Below are 23,441 nucleotides of genomic sequence, written 5' to 3'. Positions count from 1 at the left end.
GTATCCGAGTCTCTGACGTGCCAGCTCGTGAAAGTGGAGCATCAGAGACCATCAGGCTTGCTCAAGCCTCTTCCTATTCCCGAGTGGAAGTGGGAGAATATTACCATGAACTTCGTGCCCGGTTCGCCGAAGTCAGTCAGAGGATCAAATGCTATCTGGGTGATTGTTGATCGTCTTACCAAATCAGCGCACTTCTTGCCTATCAAGATGACTTTCACCATGATTCAGTATGCAGAGTTGTATATCCGAGAGATAGTCAGACTTCATGGTATTCCCGTTTCTATAGTGTCTGACCGAGATCCTAGATTCACTTCCGCATTTTGGAAGAGTCTGTATTCAGCAGTGGGTATGAAGTTGTTGTTTAGCACAGCTTTCCACCCTCAGACAGATGGTCAGTCAGAGAGAGTTATCCAGATTTTGGAAGATCTTCTCCGTGCTTGTGTCATCGATTTCTCAGGGAGTTGGGAGTCGAATTTTCCATTGGTATAGTTCACCTATAACAAGAGTTTTCAGTCGTCTATAGGTATGACTCCGTATGAAGAACTGTATGGTAGTAAGTGCAGATCGCATGTTCATTGGGATGAAGTATGGGAGATATCAGAATTGGGTCCGGAGATTATTCAGCAGGCTGCCGATGTAGTAGTCAAGATCCGTGATAAGATGATGACTGCTCAGAGCCGCCAAAAGAGCTATGCGGATCAGAGGAGGAGAGATCTAGAGTTTGCCGTTGGCGACCATGTTTTTGTGAAGGTAGCACCTATGAAAGGTGTCATGCGGTTTGGGAAGAAATGAAAGCTTAGTCCGAGCTTCATCGGACCATTTGAGATCCTCGACAGGGTTGGGACGTTAGCTTATCGTGTTTCTCTTCCGTCGAATCTGGCCGGAGTACACAATGTGTTCCACGTCTCTATGCTGAGGAAGTATATGGCGAATCCTCAGGTGGGAGTGTGGCGTTGTTTCGGGTGTTGCTTGGATTGTGGCTGGCCTAGGATCTTTAACCATGGTTCAACACATACCTTAGGATGCTTGGAAGAGGCTCTGGTCAGTGGTTCAAGCCTCAATTACCATTAGCCTGGTAATCGAAGCGAAGCCAGCACAGCTGCTGCCGCTGGAATTTTACAGCAGCTTTGCTGCAGTTCAGAGGTCATGTTTGAGTTCTTGGTTGGATTTTAGCCTATGGCCTTGGACTGGAAAGTATCTCAATGAGTTAGGAAGGTCATGTTTTTGGCCTTTTGTGATTTGGTTAAGTTTAGAGGTCGTACGAGAATTTACGGTGTAATGTGCCAAATTGACTCTCGAAAGAACGTTTCATGATTTTGGCCACCATGAACAATTTTCGTGTATACAGCCCTTGGTATTTATTTTCCAGTATTTTAGGTGTAATTTAATCATGAATAAACGATGGTCCGATGTTGGTTCGGGTTGGTACGGAGTCATGGTTAGATACTAAGTTTGTTGAGCGTAATTGTCTCGTTTTTAGTTCGGTTATGACATGTTGGTCAAGTTAAGTTTATTTTCATGTTTCTCATGCTAGAATTAGGTCGCATTGAGCCTGGGAGCGATCCAACCCGTTAGGTAAATAAAATAGAATTTTTAATTATATTACGTGCATAAATATAAAATGTTTATTTTTGAGATATATGCGATATGTCTTGTGGCAACCTCACGCTTATGGGATTATGCTTATGGGATTGTTTCACCCGGTGGCCTACGACCGGTTTATGTTTATGTATGGGTACGGATATACAGTCCAAGGGCTGCGATGATCTCTACCTCCTAGTATACTGTGGTTTAGTCTGATCAGACGTACATGTTATGATATGTTATGTTATGGGTCACTAGCGTAGAACATTATCTCAACAGAAAATTATGATATACTATTTTATGACAGGGCTCTATTGAGCGAACATTTTACGTACGATTTTCAGTTATGCACGTATTTATAATTATTCATGACACGATTTTGACGTTACATTTTACGATACGATATTTTTACGTTACGCCAAATTTTATGATATATTTACTTGTTATCCATGATATATGCATGCTGAGTCTTTAGACTCACTACACTTGATTGTTGTAGGTACTGATGAGGTCGAGACCGAGAGCGGGGACCAGTGAGCCATCTTAGGTCGGCAGTAGTAGGAACCCGCGAGTACCTCATTTTCAGCACTTACAATTTTTATTCAAATTCAATTTTCACGTTGATGAATTATTTTTAAGTTATGGTTTTAAAAACATTATTTACTTCCGCTGCTACTTTAAAACTTTAAAATCTTTATCAGTTTATTTATAGATGAGGCATGTTGTTTATTTAAAGAGAAAAAAATTTAAGTTGTTCGCAAATTTTCAAATACGAAATACGTGCGTGCCTCTACACACAAGTACTGGATCATTTGTTCTCGTTGAAAGAATAAATTCAAGAAGTTAAATTTATATTATGATATGGTAAATTCAAGGAGTTGAATTTATGATAATTAAATTTTGAGAGAATAAATTCAAGGAATTGAATATATAAAATTTTGAGAATTTAATTTATTAAACTCAAAAGTTGAGTTTATTAAATATTAAATTTTGGAGGTGATAAAATTCAAGTAGTTGAATTTATTATAGATTTATTTTATTAAACTCCAAAGTTGAGTTTATTAAATATTAAATTAAAATCGGTGGGAAGCATGTTTAACGGGCTTGTAGGAGTACAAGTCCAACATACCAAATAATTAAAGTTTTTAATTGACTTTGATTAATTAATTTAATTAGTTGGACTAGCCCAATTAATTAATCAAGCTCGTTAATATTAGTTAAATAGGGCCAATTATTATATTATGGTAATTAGGTCATGGAGGTTTTATAAAAAAAGTGAGACATAAATACCTAGCCACCACACTTCAAAATTTTCGAAAATTCCTTTATATTTCCTCTCAAATATTTCGGCCACCTTGAAGCAATTTTGGGGTTGAGCCGCCTCTCGATTTTTTATCTTCAACGTAAAAACTTCTTCTAAATTTCTAGTGTAAATTTGAAGAGAAACAAACGATCTAGTTGTGGACTTGATAGGAACATTAAAGAAAGAAGATTTGAAGAACGTATGTGGATTTAAAACAAGAGCTACGTTCGTTTATACCGGCGTAATTGGAGCTAAGTGAAAATTGTTCACCAAAGATAGAAGTTTTAAACATCCTATGTATGTTTAATTTATAAAATCATACGAGTGGTCAAGTATATATATTTTGATTGTCAAAATAAATTTAAAAAAAAATTAAACTTACGCTGCGTTTTGGGAACGAGAAAACCGAGATCCAAAACATAAAACTCATTGATGACAAAAATTACTAATCGGCAAACATGAGGACGAATAAACAGTTTTAATAAAAACACTCCAGGACGAAACGGCATTCATTTCCAAAGTTCCAGCGCCGGCAAATTAATTATTTGTTGCGATCCAACGGGCCAACCAAAGCTTCCCAAGCAACAATACTCGGAAAACAAACCATCCAACGGGCAAACCAAAGCTTCCCAAGCAACAATACTCGGAAAACAAACTTCATATTCATTCATCCCGAAGAAAATTCAACTTCCAAAAATAATAAAGATATTTGATCAGATCTTCATTCCCACATGGAATCAACCTCATATTCAAAACCAAGTTTTCGATTCAGAGACCACGATCAAGAAATGGCTGACCATGAATCATCGGAGGGCCGCTCAACTGCGGATTCTTCGTATATTTCGAGTCATGAAGACGAGGATACAGAACGTCTCCAATCCATGACTGCCAAGGTTATTTTCCTAGCAAAACTTTTGTTTTTGAAAACTTTTCGAGTATTTTCATATGTCAAAGTTTTTTTATCAAACACATTTTCCTTAGCATAATTTAATTTGTCAGCGAGTTCCTCCTACAGTGGCTCCACAAATAATTATGTTGTAAGTAATAAGCTTGAGAACTTAAGCTTGTTTTTGGGATAATATTGGAGTCTTCTCTTACACTTACGAACTACGATGGACGTTCTTGTTATAGGCGGCATAGCAAAATGTGTGACCTGGGAAAAGGCGATAATTGAGTCGCCATTGTTGTTGTGGCACGTAATCACATTACAAGGAATCCAGGATGGATTAACACACATATACAGTTTTTCCCATGTCGACCCTCGTGCCAAGTCGATGGATAGTAATCTGGCCCATGTGTCCAGATCCATGAGAGTATACCCGCTGCCAGCATTCACTAGTCTTGCATATATCAAATAGTTGAGGGAAACAAGCCCATGATAAGTTGTCTTACGCCGCTTTCTCAAGAAGTGTGCATTGAGCGGTTAATAAACTTGAAACTTTGAAAGTACTTCTACCTAGAATGCTAGTCTTTTTAAATTTGTTGTCTCCCCTTTGAGCTTAAGGCCAGGTATTCTTTTGTTTACTTGGATGGGGAAGATTTGAAAATTTGGCGAAGGATTGAAGGTTTTACAAAAAATAGGAGAAAGAGAAACTTACAATTGGAAAAGATTATGAATAAAACTGGAACTTTTTGGGCACACCAGTTCGAACATTCTGTATCAAGAATTCATGGGATTGCTTTTGGTTGGTTTATGTAGGGTATCCAGCACTTATGTTCGGAACTTCTTGAGCTGAAGCAAGAATCCGATGAGGATTTTCAAAAGAACATCTATTCGAACTACACTGCCTTTCTTGCGTAAGTTCTTGATATTTATGAAAACAATCAACTTGTAACGAAATCAAAATCCTTGTCCTTGCTCATTGTTTGGAGTTACTGTTGGATCCCGGTTTCTACACGCCCAAACGCAGCGGAAGTTTTAAAATTTTTATTTTATTTTGACAATCAAAATATATTTGATTTGGACGCTCGTATGATTTTCATAACATTCATAGGGCGTTAGAGTTATATACCTTTGGTGAATTAATCACTGGACACCAACCGATCCGGTATAACAGATCTAGCTCTTGATGAATCCCTACGAACTTTCTTCAAGAGACTCCTTTCGTTTCATCTAATTAGGTCCACGACTAGAAAAATTGTTCCTCTTCTGATTTGCACTAGAAAAACTAGAAGAGATTTTACGTTGAGATCAAAAACGAGAGCGGCGGCACAAACCAAAATTCCTCTTGATATGGCCGAAAATATTTGAGGAGTTTTTCATTGAGATTCTCGAAAATCTCTTTTTCATGAATTGGAGGCTACCCTTTTTATTCTAGATAATTGCATGCCATTAGAATAAAAAATTCTAATTATCTTTCTAATCTATTATTGTGGGGACCCGGACTCTAACTCAATTCTTTTGGGATTTATTGGATCTTTGCTCGAAAATGTGGGTCAAAAATTTGCTTTTAACATTAATTCAAATGTATAATTAAAGCAAAACATGTCTTTAACTGAAATAAACAACATAATGTACATACACGTCTGTCTAGTACAACCATACGCTAGTGTTTAAATACCAACTACAAACATAAGTAGTACAAGTCTCATAAGAAAACACTAGGACTCTAAAACGCCCGAGACCTCCACGCTATCAACAATCTCTCATCTGCCTCGTTACCCAGATCCTGCCCCACCTGTTGCCATGCACACATACAGACACAACAACAGCCGGATAACTCCGGTGAGAACATATCCCAGTATAAAACATGGATGCATGCAATGTAATAATCATATACAAAATCATAGCATATATCAAGTAACATGAATGTAAAATCTACAACAGGTAAAAGAATACAAGTCTGTACTCAACATATAGTTCTGGACTCGATTCGTTTCTAATCTAGGGATCCCGGTGTGAATAAGACGGTCTGTCACCTACCCAACCACTCGGGGTGACGGTACATCTTATTCCTAGACTTCGGTCAACTCTGTATCGAGGGTCTACACATATAGCAAATCTGCTCCTATGCGTCGATACACCGAAACGTCTAGTTTTGACAAATCTGTCAATATCTCCTATCTCAGGACTCGAATATAAATCAATAAACAAGACATTACATAATCAAATGTAATAACAATCTAGTATGTGATTTAGAGAAACTCGTATCAAATCTGAATCGAGTTGTGCAATCCCGTGACCACATGAATTATACCTTTCTTGTCGCACTGTCTGTGTCGAGATCTTGAAGTCGGAATGTCACTCTGACAAGACTAATCTGAAATGACCATATACAAATGTTCTATATCAAAACACAACTCAAACAAGTCTTGGAATAATCAATAATCAGTCTCGGTACAAGTTGACGGCATAACGGCGTACTTCTTCGATACCGATAATCTCACACCAATATACTCACTCACAATCACCTCATAATCTCATCAACACTTCAATACACAAGCTGAAATCTATACAATCTTAACATAATACATGCTGAAAGTTCGAATAATAGCATACGGTTTCCGAAAATCAATCCGGTAACGAATATACCAAGCTCAAGATATCAAGAACACATATTCTAACTCAAATCTGAATTCCCCCAACACATATATTTCGAAACATGGTGCAAGTGAGTAAAAATTATACCCTTATGAAGCTTGTGATACCAGGAGCAAGAATCTTCACTCGGATTCCAAATCAGATGTGTAAATCTCTCACAATTCCAAGTGTGCTATGAAGAAAGCTTGAAAGCATTCCATGGAGAGGGGTCTCGGTTCTTGTTCTGAATGCAAGGGAAATGAAGACACCTATCATATATTGCATGCAAAGGGACGAGTGTTTATGCTTTTCAAATGACACGCACTACCGCGGGTGCGGTATCTCAAGAGCGCGGGTGCGCTGTGCTCACGGCAGCCCTTGTATTTTCTGAAATTCTCGGACCGCGGGTGCGGTCCTTGCATGACCGCGGGTGCGGTCGCACCACCGCGGGTGCGGTCTTACTAGCACCGCGGGTGCGGTCTTGCTTCGCACAAATTCACCAAATTTTCTGTCAATGCACCGCGGGTGCGGTCCTTCCTGTACCGCGGGTGCGGTGTGGCTTCGGCCCAAACCTCACAATTCTGATTTAAATGTCATGCATTCTTACCTTTACCAGTCTAACATCAATGCCAGTTGATAATTCTCGAGCCTTACATTTCTCCCCCTCTTACACAGGAGTTCGTCCTCGAACTCGTTAACAAGTAATCATGCAAGTATATATGAAACAGTCTAATCAAAATTGCAAGGAAGACTTACATCATATAAATAGCTCTGGATGTTTCTGTCTCATATCAGACTCTGTCTCCCAAGTCGCTTCCTCGATGCCCTGACGACTCCACTGAACCTTCACCAGCGGAATGGACTTCATTCTGAGCTGTTTTTCTTTCCGATCAAGAATCTGTATCGGTCTTTCAACATAGCTCAAAGTCTGATCCAGCTCGGCTTCGTCGGGTTGAATGACATGAGAATCATCCGGCATGTATCTGCGCAACATCGATACATGAAAAACGTCATGTATACCGGACAGTGAAGGAGGAAGAGCAAGTCTGTATGCTCGATCGCCAATCTTCTCAAGAATTTCATACGGACCGACGTATCTAGGAGACAACTTCCCTTTCTTTCCAAATCTGACAACGCCTCTGAAAGGTGAAATCTTCAAAAATACTCTGTCTCCCTGTTCAAATATCAACGGTCTGCGTCTGATATTGGCGTATTTCGCCTACCTATCCTGTGTCGTCTTCATTCGTTTCTGAATGATCTTCACTTTTTCGGTCATCTCACGAATCACATCAGGCCCCAACTCTGGTACCTCAGAAATATCATCCCAGTACAATGGAGATCTGTACTTCTTTCCGTATAAAGCTTCGAACGGTGCCATCTCGATGCTAGTCTGATAGCTGTTGTTGTATGAAAACTCACACAACGGCAATGAATCTTGCCAACTAGTACCGAAATCTAGTACTACAGCTCTCAGCATGTCCTCTAAGGTCTGGATAGTTCGCTCTGACTGTCCGTCCGTCTGAGGATGATAAGCAGTGCTCAGGTGTAAGTTCGTACCCAAAGCCTGCTGCAAGCTGTGCCAAAAGTGAGAAGTAAATCGTGGATCACGATCTGATACGATCGACTTCGGCACACCGTGCAATCTGACGACCTCTCTGACATACAACTCTGCCATCTGATCGTGTCGATAGGTCATTCTGTACGGAATAAAGCACGCTGATTTGGTCAATCTGTCTATCACAACCCAAATTGCATCACAGCCCCGCGAAGATCGAGGTAACTTCGTCACGAAGTCCATGGAAATGTGATCCCATTTCCATTCAGGAACAGACAAACTCTGAAGTAAACCTCCGGGCTTCTTTCTTTTTGCCTTCACCTGCTGGCAATTCAGGCACTTAGACACAAACTCTGTAATGTCTGTCTTCATCTGCTTCCACCAGAATTGTGTCTTCAAGTCGTTATACATCTTCCTGCCACCAGGATGAATGCTGAACCGACTACAGTGTGCCTCCGACATGATCTGTCGTCTCAAATCTGAAATCTCTGGCACTACTAAGGGGTTATTCACATACAGAACAGAATCTCTAACCTGATACTCTGATATATGACCAACTCTGACCATATCAATCGATTTCTGAACGCTCGGATCGGTTCTCTACGCTTCTTTGATCCTCAAAATCAGATCTGGCTCAATCTGAATCGCAGCAAGTCGCAACGGTCTACTCTCTGTATCAAATGTCAACCCAGACAAGCAACAATCTTCTACTAAACTCGATACACCTATAGTCGACAAGGACAAAAAACATACCTTTCGACTTAAGGCGTTTGCCGCTGCATTCGACTTCCCTGGATGGTACTTGATCTCGCAATCAAAATCTTTCAGCAGATCAAGCCATCGTCGCTGCCTCATGTTCAACTCTGACTGAGAAAAGAGATACTTCAGGCTCTTATGATCGGAATAGATCTCAAATTTCTCACCATACAGATAATGACGCCAGATCTTGAGTGCAAATACAATCGCCGCCAATTCAAGATCATGAATCGGATAACGGGTCTCGTGCGGCTTCAGCTGTCTAGAGGCGTACGCTATCACGTGCCCTCGCTGCATAAGAACACATCCTAGTCCTCTGTGAGATGCGTCACAATATACAACGAACTCACCTGTACCTGAAGGAATCGTCAAGACAGGCGCACTAGTCAGCCTCTTCTTCAGCTCTACAAAACTGGCTTCACAATCTTCAGACCACACAAATGGTATGTTCTTCTGTGTCAACTGGGTTATAGGCTTCGCTATACTGGAGAAATCTCGGATAAAACGACGATAATACCCGGCTAGACCCATGAAACTGCGTATCTCAGGCACAGAAATCGGTCTCGGCCAACTGATCACAGCCTCAAATTTACTCGGATCTACCGCAATACCCTCTCCAGATATAATATGCCCCAAGAAGACAACCTGTCTCAGCCAAAATTCGCACTTGGACAGTTTAGCATACAACTGCTCTTTTCTCAAAGTCTTCAGTACAATTCTCAGATGATCTGCATGTTCAGTCAGACTCTTCGAATACACCAAAATATCATCAATGAACAAAATCACAAAATCATCTAAATATCTCTGAAAAATGCGGTTCATCAAACTCATAAATACCGCAGGTGCATTTGTCAAACCAAAAGGCATAACAATAAACTCGTAGTGCCCATACCTGGTTCGAAATGCAGTCTTCGGAATATCAACGTCTCTAACTCTGAGCTGATGATACCCTGATCTCAAATCAATCTTCGAGTATACCAAAGATCCCTGTAACTGATCAAACAAATCGTCGATGCGCGGCAAAGGATACTTGTTCTTTACTGTTGCCTTGTTTAACTGTCTGTAATCAATACACAGTCGCATCGAACCATCTTTCTTTCGAACGAAAAGCACCGGAGCACCCCAAGGAGACACGCTTGGTCTAATGTATCCCTTGGACAAAAGATCTTCCAACTGTGCTTTCAGCTCTTTCAGTTCTATCGGTGCCATCCTATACGGAGCTCTCGAAATAGGAACAGAACCGGGCATAAGATCTATGCTGAAATCAACCTCTCGAGCTGGAGGTAACCCTGGAATCTCATCTGGGAATACATCTGCAAACTCGCAAACCACTGGCAGATCTTCCAATGCTGGGCTCGACTTCAGTAGATCTACTGAATATACGAGAAAGCCCTCTGCTCCTCTCTGAAGCAATCTACTCATAGTCAGAGCAGATACTAAAGGAATCCGAGATCTGGAACCCTTGCCGTAGAATTTCCACTCATCTGTCATGTCGGGTCTGAATCTGACAATCTTGTGGAAACAGTCTACAGTGGCCCTGTACTTGGTCAACATGTCTATACCAACTATACAATCAAAATCAGCTAAACCAAGTACTACACAATCAAGATCGATCTCATGCCCTTCAAACTGAAGCATACAGTGTCTAACAGTAGTCACAAATATCAAACCACTTCCCAACGGAGAAGCTATAGACACTACCGTAGACATCGGCTCAACAGGCAATGAATGTCTCAATGCAAAATGTTCAGATATAAATGTATGAGATGCACCTGTGTCTATCAACACATATGCAGGATAACCGCAAAGAAAACAGCTACCTGCAATGACGTCATCTGTCGCCTCCTGTGCCTGCTCCTCTGTCAGGGCAAAGACACGTGCCTGCTGTCTGGGAGGCTGACTCACCGTTTGACTACCTCCTGGTCTCTGCTGGGTCTGTGTGGAGGGTGGCTGAAAGGAGTGTACAGAGGATGCCTGTCTCTCCATCTGTGGCACTGGTGCTGATGACCCTGTTCTCTGGAATCGTTGTGCACCTCTCTGGGGACAAACTCTGGCAAAGAGTCCCTGTTGCCTACAGATGTTGCAACGTTCCATAACTCCTTGACACTGCTCCGTGGCATGTCGCCCTCCGCACGAAGTGCAGTACGCGCCACTGTAATCTGACCCCTGACCTCTCTGTCGAGATCCACTCGAACTCGATGAACTGCTCCCGGATTTCTTAAATTGCTTGCCCTTAGCTTTCAAAAATTCCTTCTTGCCACTACCACTAGATCCACTATCGAAGCGAGGAGGAGGTGGTGGAAGCTGAGTGGTAGGCTGTGGCTGTCTCTGCCCCTGAACACTGTAAGAAGCGCCTAGCTGCCTGATCAAGCCAGCCTCTGCTCCCTTAGCTCTGTTCAGTGCCTCTGAAAAGTATTAGGCCGTCCCGTGTTCACCAAAGTAAAAACATCTGGGTTCAACCCGTTGATGAACTGATCGGCCACTGCCTCGTCATTCCCTGCTACATGCGGTGCAAATCGAAGCAACGCAGAAAATTTAGCCACATACTCCTCGATGTTCCACTGTCCCTGCCTTAAATTCGCAAATTCAGCTCCTTTATCTTTTCGGTAGGAAACGGGGAAGAAGCGCTGATAGAACTCATCCTTGAAGACTTTCCACGTGATATCAATGCCTCGGTGCTCCAAGGCTCTCTTCGTAGTCAGCCACCAGCTCTTGGCAACCTCCTGCATCTGATGCCCTATCAGTTTCACACGTCGCTCATCAGTATATGCCAAAGACTCAAACAACATCTCGATATCATCAAGCCAGCTCTCACACTCTACTGCACTCTCTGTGCCCTTCAGGGTAGGTGGATGGAAAGACTGAAATCTCTTCAATAAGGTCTCCATCGGCGTAGCGGTAACATCCATCTGTGCACCGGATGTACTACCCTGCTCTGGCTGTGGTATACGTCTAGGCGGCATAAATCTGATTATCAAACTGATTAGTACACAAATTATGCAATCTGTCTCAGCCCTCCTCTGATCATATACCTCTGATCGAGAATCGGTTCTGATTCAGGCTTGAAATGCTGTAAATCAATTCAGATAATACAACAACATATAATAGGGAAAGCAATAAAGCATGCTAGCATCCCAAAAGCAAGGAAGATGACTCGATCTACCACGCTCATTCTATTCTATCTCAATTTACAGAACCTACGGCTCTGATACCACCTGTTGTGGGGACCCGGGCTCTAACTCAATTCTTTTGGGATTTATTGGATCTTTGCTCGAAAATGTGGGTCAAAAATTTGCTTTTAACATTAATTCAAATGTATAATTAAAGCAAAACATGTCTTTAACTGAAATAAACAACATAATGTACATACACGTCTGTCTAGTACAACCATACGCTTGTGTTTAAATACCAACTACAAACATAAGTAGTACAAGTCTCATAAGAAAACACTAGGACTCTGCAACGCCCGAGACCTCCACGATATCAACAATCTCTCATCTGCCTCGTGACCCAGATCCTGCCCCACCTGTTGCCATGCACACATACAGACACAACAACAGCCGGATAACTCCGGTGAGAACATATCCCAGTATAAAACATGGATGCATGCAATGTAATAATCATATACAAAAGCATAGCATATATCAAGTAACATGAATGTAAAATCTACAACAGGTAAAAGAATACAAGTCTGTACTCAACATATAGTTCTTGACTCGATTCGTTTCTAATCTAGGGATCCCGGTGTGAATAAGACGGTCTGTCACCTACCCAACCACTCGGGGTGACGGTACGTCTTATTCCAAGACTTCGGTCAACTCTGTATCGAGGGTCTACACATATAGCAAATCTGCTCCTATGCGTCGATACACCGAAACGTCTAGTTTTGACAAATCTGCCAATATCTCCTATCTCAGGACTCGAATATAAATCAATAAACAAGACATTACATAATCAAATGTAATAACAATCTAGTATGTGATTTAGGGAAACTCGTATCAAATCTGAATCGAATTGTGCAATCCCGTGACCACATGAATTATACCTTTCTTGTCGCACTGTCTGTGTCGAGATCTTGAAGTCGGAATGTCACTCTGTCAAGACTAATCTGAAATGACCATATACAAATGTTCTATATCAAAACACAACTCAAACAAGTCTTGGAATAATCAATAATCAGTCTCGGTACAAGTTGACGGCATAACGGCGTACTTCTTCGATACCGATAATCTCAAACCAATATACTCACTCACAATCACCTCATAATCTCATCAACACTTCAATACACAAGCTGAAATCTATACAATCTTAACATAATACATGCTGAAAGTTCGAATAATAGCATACGGTTTCCGAAAATCAATCCGGTAACGAATATACCAAGCTCAAGATATCAAGAACACATATTCTAACTCAAATCTGAATTCCCCCAACACATATATTTCGAAACATGGTGCAAGTGAGTAAAAAGTATACCCTTATGAAGCTTGTGATACCAGGAGCAAGAATCTTCACTCGGATTCCAAATCAGATGTGTAAATCTCTCACAATTCCAAGTGTGCTATGAAGAAAGCTTGAAAGCATTCCATGGAGAGGGGTCTCGGTTCTTGTTCTGAATGCAAGGGAAATGAAGACACCTATCATATATTGCATGCAAAGGGACGAGTGTTTATGCTTTTCAAATGACACGCACTACCGCGGGTGCGGTATCTCAAGAGCGAGAGTGCGCTGTGCTCACGGCAGCCCTTGTATTTTCTGAAATTCTCGGACCGCGGGTGCGGTCGCACCACCGCGGGTGCGGTCTTACTAGCACCGCGGGTGCGGTCTGGCTTCGCACAAATTCACCAAATTTTCTGTCAATGCACCGCGGGTGCGGTCCTTCCTGTACCGCGGGTGCGGTGTGGCTTCGGCCCAAACCTCACAATTCTGATTTAAATGTCATGCATTCTTACCTTTACCAGTCTAACATCAATGCCAGTTGATAATTCTCGAGCCTTACAATTATTTACTTAATTAATCCAATTAATTAAGTAAATTTAAGATTCTAAAATGCATGCCTTATCAAATGCAATCTCAATGCATATCTTATGGAGACTAGGTTTTTAGGTCTCCCATTTAAATAAAACATCTCTGGTCTAATTACCATAATAAAATAATTGGACCCATTTAATTAACATTAATGAGCTAAATTAATTAATTGGACTAGTCCAACTAGTTTAATTAATTAATCAAAGTCCATTAAACTTTAATTATTTAATATATTGGACTTGTACTCCTACAAGTCCATTAAATATATTACCCATCATATTTAATTTATTATTTAATAAACTCAACATTTGAGCTTTAATAAATTAAATACATTATAAATTCAACATTTGAATTTAATATTTAAATTATAAATTCAACTCCTTGAATTTTATCACCTCCAAAATTTAATATTTAATAAACCCAACTTTTGAGTTTAATAAATTAAATTATCAAATTTTATAAATTCAACTCCTTGAATTTATTCTCTCCAAATTTCATAAATTCAACTTCTTGAATTTACTATCTCATAAATTCAACTCTTTGAATTTATTTTCTCAAAATTTAATTATCATAAATTCAACTCTTTGAATTTACTATATCATAATATAAATTCAACTCCTTGAATTTATTCTCTCAACGGGAAAAAACGATCCAGTGCTTGTGTGACCCTCAATGGTTCAGGGATACAGCCAGCCGTGGGTTCACAACTCTTTGTGATTCAGAATAATATTTATTCTTATTCGGGCTTACCCTAGTTAGCCCCATTCTTTTCATCAACACCTTGATCAAGAATGTCAGAACTCATTTCTGATTGCACCCATCGGATCATGGTAAGAGCGTCTAGTAGCATCGCCCCATGATCCCCTAGATATCACTGATAGTGCCTGCAAGAACCAGTCGATTATGATTAACGTACAATACGGTCCCTTCATCTCATATATCCTAATCGAATCTGCAACCATTGGTTCATCGAGGGTTGCATATTTATTCGATAACTATGTGATAACTATAATAGTGGCATCGCGTGTACTATTGGAGAACTCCTTCTCCAACGTACATCTCATACTCTGGCCAGAGATTCCATGCACTATTATTTCATTAGATCACATAGGATATCCACACCCGCAGGTGAGCGGTGAATCCCCGACTACAATGCACTGGCTCCTATATGTATCGCAACTATACCCAACCTCGCCACCTGATGACTCTCCTGGAGCCGGTAAACGAGTCAAAGCACAGCCCTAGCATATAGAGCCTCAGTGTTGTCCCGGGTCGTAAGGACTAATGGTGTACAATCATAACCACGAACTTATCCTCTCGATGAATGATAACCACTTGGAAAGTCCGAGGGAGGGTTATTCGGTATAATCATCATATGACTACCCATCTGTATGTTTGGACATCTCTATGCCCTTACCAAGAAACGCAGTACACAACATCACAGATGCTAGTCTCGAGCTCAAGCGACCTTTATCCATGTTTTAGGCGGCTGAATCGACTAGGAACGAATTTAGAATATGCAGTGTTTACAAATGAGTTTCAACATCGAATTACGATTCATTTGTATTAAAGCATAATCAAGGACTTTATCTATGCTGCTTGCATGGGTATACAGATAAAGTATAACGAAACCATTAAAAATAAATTATATTAAAATAAAGATTGTTTATTACACTTGAGTCAATAAATTCCCTAGCCAACCGTTGGCTTGCAGGGCATCTACTCTAACAGTTACTAGTGTCGGATATTGTCCTAATATTTAATGTGTTGATCATACTACTGAGTAAAAGAATTGCGAAGAAATTCGAGATATCTGGTGGTGGGCGGGTCAAGAATTTAACTGCAAGGTTGTAACATGGTATTTTGAGGCATTGAAACATGTATACTTTTGTTTTCAGAATATTAAATGAGGTAGAAATCTTGAGTTGCGAAGTGGTGGGACTGAAACACCAGGCTTCTTCGCAGAAGAAACTCGTACAGAACCTCATTGACGGAATTTCTTTAGAAGTTCTCTCTGCGGAGACCATAGAAACAATGGTCGAAGAACCTCTGAATCTCGAGCCATCTTCTCCAAACCTATTGGAAACTCACACAGAAAAAGTTTCAGAAATGTTGGATACTCTTCTTTCTGAGCACAGATTACAAGATGCTCTTGTTCTGCTGAAGATGGAAGGCGAGATTTTCCAAAATTTGTTCTCGGGTGAAAAATTTTCATCGAATGAGATAACGTTCTATCACTCGGTCATATCTGAGAAAAGGGCTATTCTTTATGATCAATATTCATCAATGGCTATACATTCTAGGGTTTCTGCACCAGAGCTGCAGAAGGCGCTTCTTGGACTGTCCCAACTTGGTGAAACACATCTTGCTACTAGGCTATTGCTCCAGTATTATCATTCTCGCATTGCATCTCGTAGATATGATGTACAGTCTTCAAAAGAGTTAACTGATGTATCGTATGTTCAAGAAACAGCGAGGTTGGTTTGTTCAATGATATCTCAATGTGCAAGGTGTTTTGTGGCCTTAAATGGAGAAAATCATGCTCAAGATTCGGAACTAACTCAATGGGCAGACGAAGAGATAAAATTCTTCGCATCTTGTTTTGAAAAATATGTTTCATCCATTCCCCAAATAAATGGTAGATTCGTGCTAGCCTTAGATACTGTGCAGATTGCAATGTCATACTGCTCTTTGCTAGAGCCTCAAAGGCTATTCCTGCAGCCATCTTTGATCGAGCACGTTCGCCCTTGCATAGAAGAGGTTCTGAGAAGCCATATCAACCATTTGAATAAAGTTGTTGGTATTTTTACGTCGTCTGACACTTGGGTTCTCGATAGATATCTCGTATCAGGGATCTTGACAGGAAGGAATCAAGGTATCATTGATGAACTGCCGGAGTATATCTATCTCTCCAACAGCGGTAGGAAATTCATGACGGTCTTTCAGGTTCGTTAAGCCCCTCGTATGTTTTATTCTTGAGTTAAGTGAGCTAACAATTAATTATTTTTACCTTGATGGTAGTCGCTCGCAGACGAAATTTCGCCTTTAATTTCTCTACAAATGGAAAGTTGGATTCTCAAAGGGATCCTGGATCTGTTCGTGGCGTATATTGTTATTCTTGAAAGTGCACTCACAGGTGACACATATGTCCTACAGAAAGAAGGTTTAAGTATCAACTTACCAGAGTCTCCAACTCAAGAAATTTACATTCTGGCTAATCTTTATACATTAATGCAATTCTCGTCGAGCGTTATGAGAAATATATTTGAGGGAATCCATGGTTCGGAATTTGAGATTCACAACTTTCTGTTGTTCGTCCAAGACGTTTACGGTCGACTCAGAGCCGGTTTTTTCAAGCAGTACATGAAAAATATTCTCTCTCCGGATGATGATCATCAAGCATGTAGTTCCGAGAGTCATATCAACAGGGACGAGTCCACGATTCATGATCTCATTCCATCCGTTCCTTATCTGGTATGCTCAAATGTTGATATTTGAAGTGTTTGAATTATGCATATTTGTCTTTGTGGTCACTTTGACCTTGTTGATGTCTAGAATTGACACGAATCAAATTGTAATTTAGACCAACATAAGTTGTCATGCCATTAGTTCGAACCCATATGGAATTTTCTGAGATCATCTAGCGATTATGTATATTGATCAGGAACTATATTTAGAGTTAAAGAAGCTAGAAAAGCTTGCTAATGAAGATTGCATGGAAAAAAATTGGTTGATGGGTCTTCGTAGGGAGCTAGCGGATGCTGTATTTAAATGGATTTCAAGTGAATCCAAAATCTGGACGGTTGACAAACAAGATTTGTCAAATAATCGTGAAGAATTCATTCAGGTATCCATGTTCTTTATGAGAAAAATTCCCTATATTCGATACGTGAAAACTTCAAGTCAGTTAAATCTTTTTTTTTAATCCAGAATTCGAGTCGGTTAATCTTTTTTTTTTTAATCCATAAACAGTTGATCTTGGATTCGCAGTTTCTGGTTGAAATTGCGAGACAAGGCGGATACTTGTCGGATAATGCAATACAGGTGCCCATGGATTTTGTATCCCATTTGGAAGCATCCTCTACTACAGCTGGATTGGAACCTCTAAGGTAATTATATCGGTTTTTTTAGTTTTTCTAATTTGTGCTTTTGGATTAATTATTTTGAAATCCCATCGGAGGTCAAAAGATACCAAGTATGCGCATAGATCAACGCAAAAAAAGTTTCTAGACTTGCCAAAGCTCCTATTTTTTTAACTTGCAGAGGCTTGAATGATGATGGGTGGCCAGCAAATGCTGCCACCAAAGCTCTACTTAAGTTGCAAGAACTCGAAGCAAAAAAACCAGTAGAAAATGAAAACGATCATAGTATCGTTCGAGAAGAATCATATGAATGCGCGGGAGGAAAGGATCCTGCGGTTTCGGTTCTTGATTTGTTGACTTTAGATGCCTCAGAATCTGATGATGAGGACAATGAAGGCAAAACTGATGCAGAAGTATCAAGAACTACTAATAATATACCACTTGAAGAAGGGCGGTTTGAAGTGATGACTATCGGAACACAAAATTCAAACCAAGAAACCAGAAATATAGCATGAAATGTTACATGAACAAATATTTTTTGTTTCATACTTCTTTTTTTTAAAACTATCTAAGATTTAAGCAGAACTGGAGCAAAAGGACAAAAGATGTAGTGATACCAGTTCATTACACCTAGCATATAATCAACAATTTATCACCTTAAACCATGATGTCCTTAGTTCTATAGGCATGAGATTGACTCATCCACATCTCTGATACAATAGGAGACATAGTTTATTAGCCCATACCATTTCAGTAAAAAGTAACATCCATAATCACATGCGCTGTTGATACAAAGCCACCATCTGACTACCAAATAGTTGAGTCTCAAACCAAACAAAGAACACCATTCATCGCATATTATCACGGCGCCTGACATACCGGGTTCGATCATTGTATCTTGGCCTGTCTTGAGCTCTCTGAGGCACAGGCTCAACTCTCCTTTGTCTCTCTGGAGATCGCTGAACTATCTCTCCATTTACAAATAGCTCAGCTGCCCAGACCATAGAATATTTTACAATCAGGATTAGACAGCTTATTCGAACTCAGGAAGAGGTTCTTCTGAACCACTAAATAGTGCAATGTGACCATTTATTTAATCAAAAAATAACTTCAAATGGACACCGAAGCTAATGCAGTTTCAGCAAACCAAATAACAAAAATATTCTCTTCTCCAAGAATGGAAGATCTCATTCTCTTTATCCATATTTTCATGTATTATTTCAGATGAAAGATAATCGAGTTCAAGTTTGTTTATGAACACAATAAAAATGGTAAAAACCCACTGTAAAATAAAGAACAATCCTAAAATGCATAAAAAAAGACGTGAAAATTCCAACCCGAAACATGAAAATGTAAGTAAAAAAGAAAGATTGTCAATCAGTTGTCATAGATTATAAGCAAAAAATCATTTGATTTCAATATTTATATAGGAAGAATTACCTCCATAGTCCTTGTTCTCAGCATCAACATAAGAATCTGGAAGAACAAAAAGAACGCCAGGTAAACCTGCATACAGGAAGAGATAAACACATGACACAAGCTTATTATAACCCAAAGCCACGAAAAGTCCATACCAAAAGTAACAACCCTGTGTTTTACACAAAGCTATTTTCACGCACGAACCTTCAAGCTTGTTAGATGTTTCCTCATCAATCTCACATCCAAACCCGAAGTACCTCTCACAAGAAACATTATATATTTTCTTCTTGGCCTCCTCCTCACTATCATCAACACACGAAACAAACAGCAAATATAAGAATATGCGTATCTAGTAATTCAACTTCTGTGGCAAATCAGCGTAATTATGGCGAAATATCGAGAAAAAAGTATGTAAAAATTCTAAGAATTTTGCTTTTAAGGAAGAGGGAAATCTGAGGATAACCCATATCATTCAATAAGTTTTATTTCTAGTACATTACTAACATTATGAACGAAAGACGGCATCAAGGGTAAAAAGATCTAAAAAGGTCAACCTTCCGAGCACTTTAGCTAGGGTTTGAACATAGCAATCAATCATCTGCTGCTTGGTTGCCGCTTCCCCACCAGGCTTATCCATCACAATAAGCCAGTGCTCATAATCGCAGCCGGGGAAGAGTGGGGCCATCTCAGTGGGCGGCCGGTCGCTGAAGTTTGAGCCGGAATTCAGGGGCGAATAACCCGAACCCGATCTATTAACCCGGCAGCGTATTGTGTTGAATCTGGTGTAATTAGGACAGATTACCGCCATGGAATGTGATAAGGCGGGCGCGGCCGAGCGAGAGGCGGACATAGGTTGAACGAACCTAATGAGCGGCGGACTAATGGAGGCAGTGGAGGAGAAGAATCGTGTGGGGACGATTAACGAGCTCGCAGTGGTTCCGAATGATCGCACGGTCAGGATTAATCGGGCCTTCGTGGCGGCCATTGTTAACTGGCTGTGCATGTGTGGAGATTGTGAGGGTTTGGGTTTAGATAATAATATCGGTAGTGTTTCTCAGATTCATTTGTTTCTTCTTTTGTCAAATCAAACATGTCTAAAGATATATATATCAAATCTCTTAAATATTATTTTGGCGAGTACTTCACCATGAATACTGAATTTCTTCAATTTCAAAAGTTAAGAAAATAAGAATAGAATGCTCAAATTAATAAATTCAACTTTATAATTAACCATGTTTTTAATGAAAATTAGTTTGGAAATTTTTTTTGGCATCTTATTTTTTTTCCCCTTGATTGGATGGCATGTTACAATGGAGTCCCAAACTTAAGAAGTTAGGTTGCGCTTAGATGTTTGGTGAAACGTTCACTACTCATTTTTTTTATTGTACAACAATTTTTTTTTCCTTCTTAAGCTATTGGCCGAACACATACACATACATATAAATATAAATATTTTGTATCATTTAAAAATAAATCTAAAAACCTAATATTTGAAAATTCAAAAGAAAGCATTTAAAACATAAAATTGAAAACATCAACCAAACTTAAACTTATCATTTTTCAAAATAAAGCATATACATCTTAAATCCTCTCAAAACCTCTCAAAAGCATCAAAAGTCATAAAAATATTTAAAATAATCTTAAATCAAAAACATAATACGGAAAACTAACAAAGATCATCGGGTTATATGCACCATCAGTCCAGCTAGTTCAACCATCAAGTCCTCCATAAATTCATGATCACCTGTATCGATCACACCTAACGAATCTAATGATTCAGCAAACCATAATCGTGATAACAAGTATAACATATATAGTCACATGTATCAATAAATTTTTTTTTTTTACTAAAAATAGCTTTTCATGAATATGCATAGCTTTAAACCATTCATCATAAACATTTCCTATCATCATATACGTATAAGTTTTCTTTTATTGAATTCAGATCGTTAATTTATGACTTCAATTCAGCTATAGGTCGGTAGATCCATCTATATATAAACATGATACCAGGCAGCAGTGACATCAGCGACACTCTCATCCGTTAATTGAGCCTTGGCCTAACATATCATCATATCATTTCGATGGAAATACGATATTCGGTCTCCTTCTGGGGCCTTCTCCCATAAACTGGCTCCTTCTGGGGCCTTCTCCCATAAACTAGCATTCGCATCAGCCTTCCCTCAACCTATCTAGGACACTAGCTCAGCCCCTTTAGGACCTCTAGGTGTGCCCTAACAATAGCCAGCAACCCACCCTCCAAGGAGACCCAACTGAACTCTGGTTTCCCCCCAAACTCCAAAACGTGCAGCCCTCTCCTGGATTGCGTCCAGCCCTTGCACATCCCATCTAGGATCATGACTAGACTCCATTAGGCCCCTGGAACACATCCCAAATGGCAGCCCGTAGCAGTGCCCACCTAGAACCGAAGTACGAAACCTTAGGACTCTAAAAAACCAATTTTCGTGCATCATGTTACCCTATCTTGTCTAACCCTTAAACATGCACCTAAAGACCCTTAAATATGTGGAAAAACGTCCCTTCTAGTATCCCTACCATGACAACCCCTTTGTGCATCGAAAGCAAGAGTTCTAAAAAATAAAAACTCTAGTTTTGTTCATGTTATGCCATAGAAACGAAAAAATAAAAAGTGTATCATGTTTTTCATACAACCATGTATCAAAACCTATAATATGGTGTAAAGATGTGTGAATGAAGATTAAGGCGTGTATTATGGCACGTAAACACACCTCAAAAAGCATCATTTTTGAAAATAAATTTTAAATTATAGCATGTATTAAATAATTAAAAATAATCATTTAATAAAAATATTTTCCCGTATATGATGTACGGTCTCCGTTCCTCGATCACGTCGTGAATATCCTTTAAAACACTGTTTTATGCATTCTAGTAGAAACTACATTTTACATGTAAACATGCCTACCATATTCAATAAATGCAATTAAAATAATTTAATTAGCCATTTTCAATTTTTCCTAGATTTGCTTGCAGTTGGATTACGTTATCTCATTTTGGGACTTATAATTTTTCCCTCTTTTAAATGAAATTTCATCCTCGAAATTAAAACTTACCGAATAACTCAAGGTAGCGACTCCTAATGTCCCTCTCGGTTTCTCAAGTAGCTTCTTTGTCCAAGTGATTTAGTCACTTGACTTTGACCATTTGAATAACTTTGTTTTAGAGCCTTCTTTCTTGCCTATCCAAAATTTGTATAGGTCTTTCCTCAAATGACGTATTAGGATTCAACTGCAATGGTTTGTAATTCAGCACATGTGAAGGATTTGACATGTACTTTCGCAGTATCGAAATATGGAACACATTATGCACTCCAACTAGCATTGGTGGCAACGCCACTCTATAAGCTAATGTCCTAATCTTCTCTAGAATCTGAAACGGTCTTATGAACCTTAGATTGAGTTTGTCTTTCTTTCCAAATCTCATAACACCCTTCATAGTTGCTATTTTCATGAATATGTGGTCACCCACTGCAAACTCTAGTTCTCTTTCTCGCTTATCAGCGTAGCTCTTTTGTCGGCTTTGTCCAGTCTTCATCATGTCTCGTATGTACCTCGTGTTTGGAGTCACCGTTCAGATCACCTACAATCAGACTAAGCATCGATTATTAATTAAAAACAATTAGAATAAAAGCGGAAACTGTACAAAGATATTATACAACCAATCGAAAAATCCGAAATATTCAACATATCGAATAAAGATATCGAGAACTAAACAACCTCTACTCATGCCCCTCTCTCTCCTGACTTCCACCTAGGCCTGCCCGTGGGATGGGGTGTCCAAGATAAACAAACCGAGGAGTGAGCGATAGACGCCAGTAAAAGCATGATATAACTAATGAAATGCACATGCTATGATATTATACCAGGGTAGTCAAGAAATAGGAGTCACAAAGGATCTCAAAATGCTCAGTCTAGAGGCGCCAAGTGGATAGTGCCGCGCGGTACTCCTCTGGGTCACTGCATCCACTACAAGAACAGACGTGGACCTAAAATGTCCCGGATCACCGAAGCCCTCCGGACCCGTCGGCCACTGTGTACTCTCGGTGTCCATGCGTCCACAACACAAGACAGGGCTGAGCGGCCCCACAAGATATAGCTTATCTCGAAAGAGATACAGCTCAACAGTAAAGGCTATCTCGAAGGAGATACGGCTCAA

At 39.7% G+C, this 23,441-nt stretch overlaps 3 protein-coding genes across 3 annotated transcripts; 1 reads left to right on the top strand and 2 right to left on the bottom strand.

The window, feature by feature from the left end:
* Positions 1–3,475: 3,475 nt before the first annotated feature.
* Positions 3,476–18,588, top strand: LOC140841329 (exocyst complex component EXO84A-like). Its single transcript, XM_073208653.1, has 7 exons — positions 3,476–3,780; positions 4,587–4,684; positions 15,645–16,692; positions 16,768–17,220; positions 17,411–17,593; positions 17,719–17,855; positions 18,010–18,588. The coding sequence occupies exons 1-7, from the start codon at positions 3,619–3,621 to the stop codon at positions 18,341–18,343; spliced, it is 2,415 nt and encodes an 804-aa protein (XP_073064754.1). The 5' UTR covers positions 3,476–3,618; the 3' UTR covers positions 18,344–18,588.
* LOC140841330 (multiple organellar RNA editing factor 2, chloroplastic-like) lies at positions 18,415–20,325 on the bottom strand. The gene is made up of 4 exons (XM_073208654.1): positions 19,802–20,325; positions 19,452–19,549; positions 19,269–19,334; positions 18,415–18,819 (listed from the first exon to the last, which is right to left on the bottom strand). The coding sequence occupies exons 1-4, from the start codon at positions 20,248–20,250 to the stop codon at positions 18,677–18,679; spliced, it is 756 nt and encodes a 251-aa protein (XP_073064755.1). The 5' UTR covers positions 20,251–20,325; the 3' UTR covers positions 18,415–18,676.
* A 2,120-nt stretch (positions 20,326–22,445) lies between these two features.
* LOC140840790 (uncharacterized) lies at positions 22,446–22,823 on the bottom strand. Its single transcript, XM_073207953.1, has one exon. It carries the CDS (start codon positions 22,821–22,823, stop codon positions 22,446–22,448), a length of 378 nt encoding a protein of 125 aa, XP_073064054.1.
* Positions 22,824–23,441: the final 618 nt, after the last annotated feature.

This window comes from Primulina eburnea, chromosome 9, assembly GCF_022965805.1.
Source record: "Primulina eburnea isolate SZY01 chromosome 9, ASM2296580v1, whole genome shotgun sequence".
NCBI classification, from domain to species: Eukaryota; Viridiplantae; Streptophyta; class Magnoliopsida; order Lamiales; family Gesneriaceae; genus Primulina; species Primulina eburnea.
Note: the sequence above shows the minus strand (reverse complement) of the source record. Positions and strands in the feature narration are given on the sequence as shown.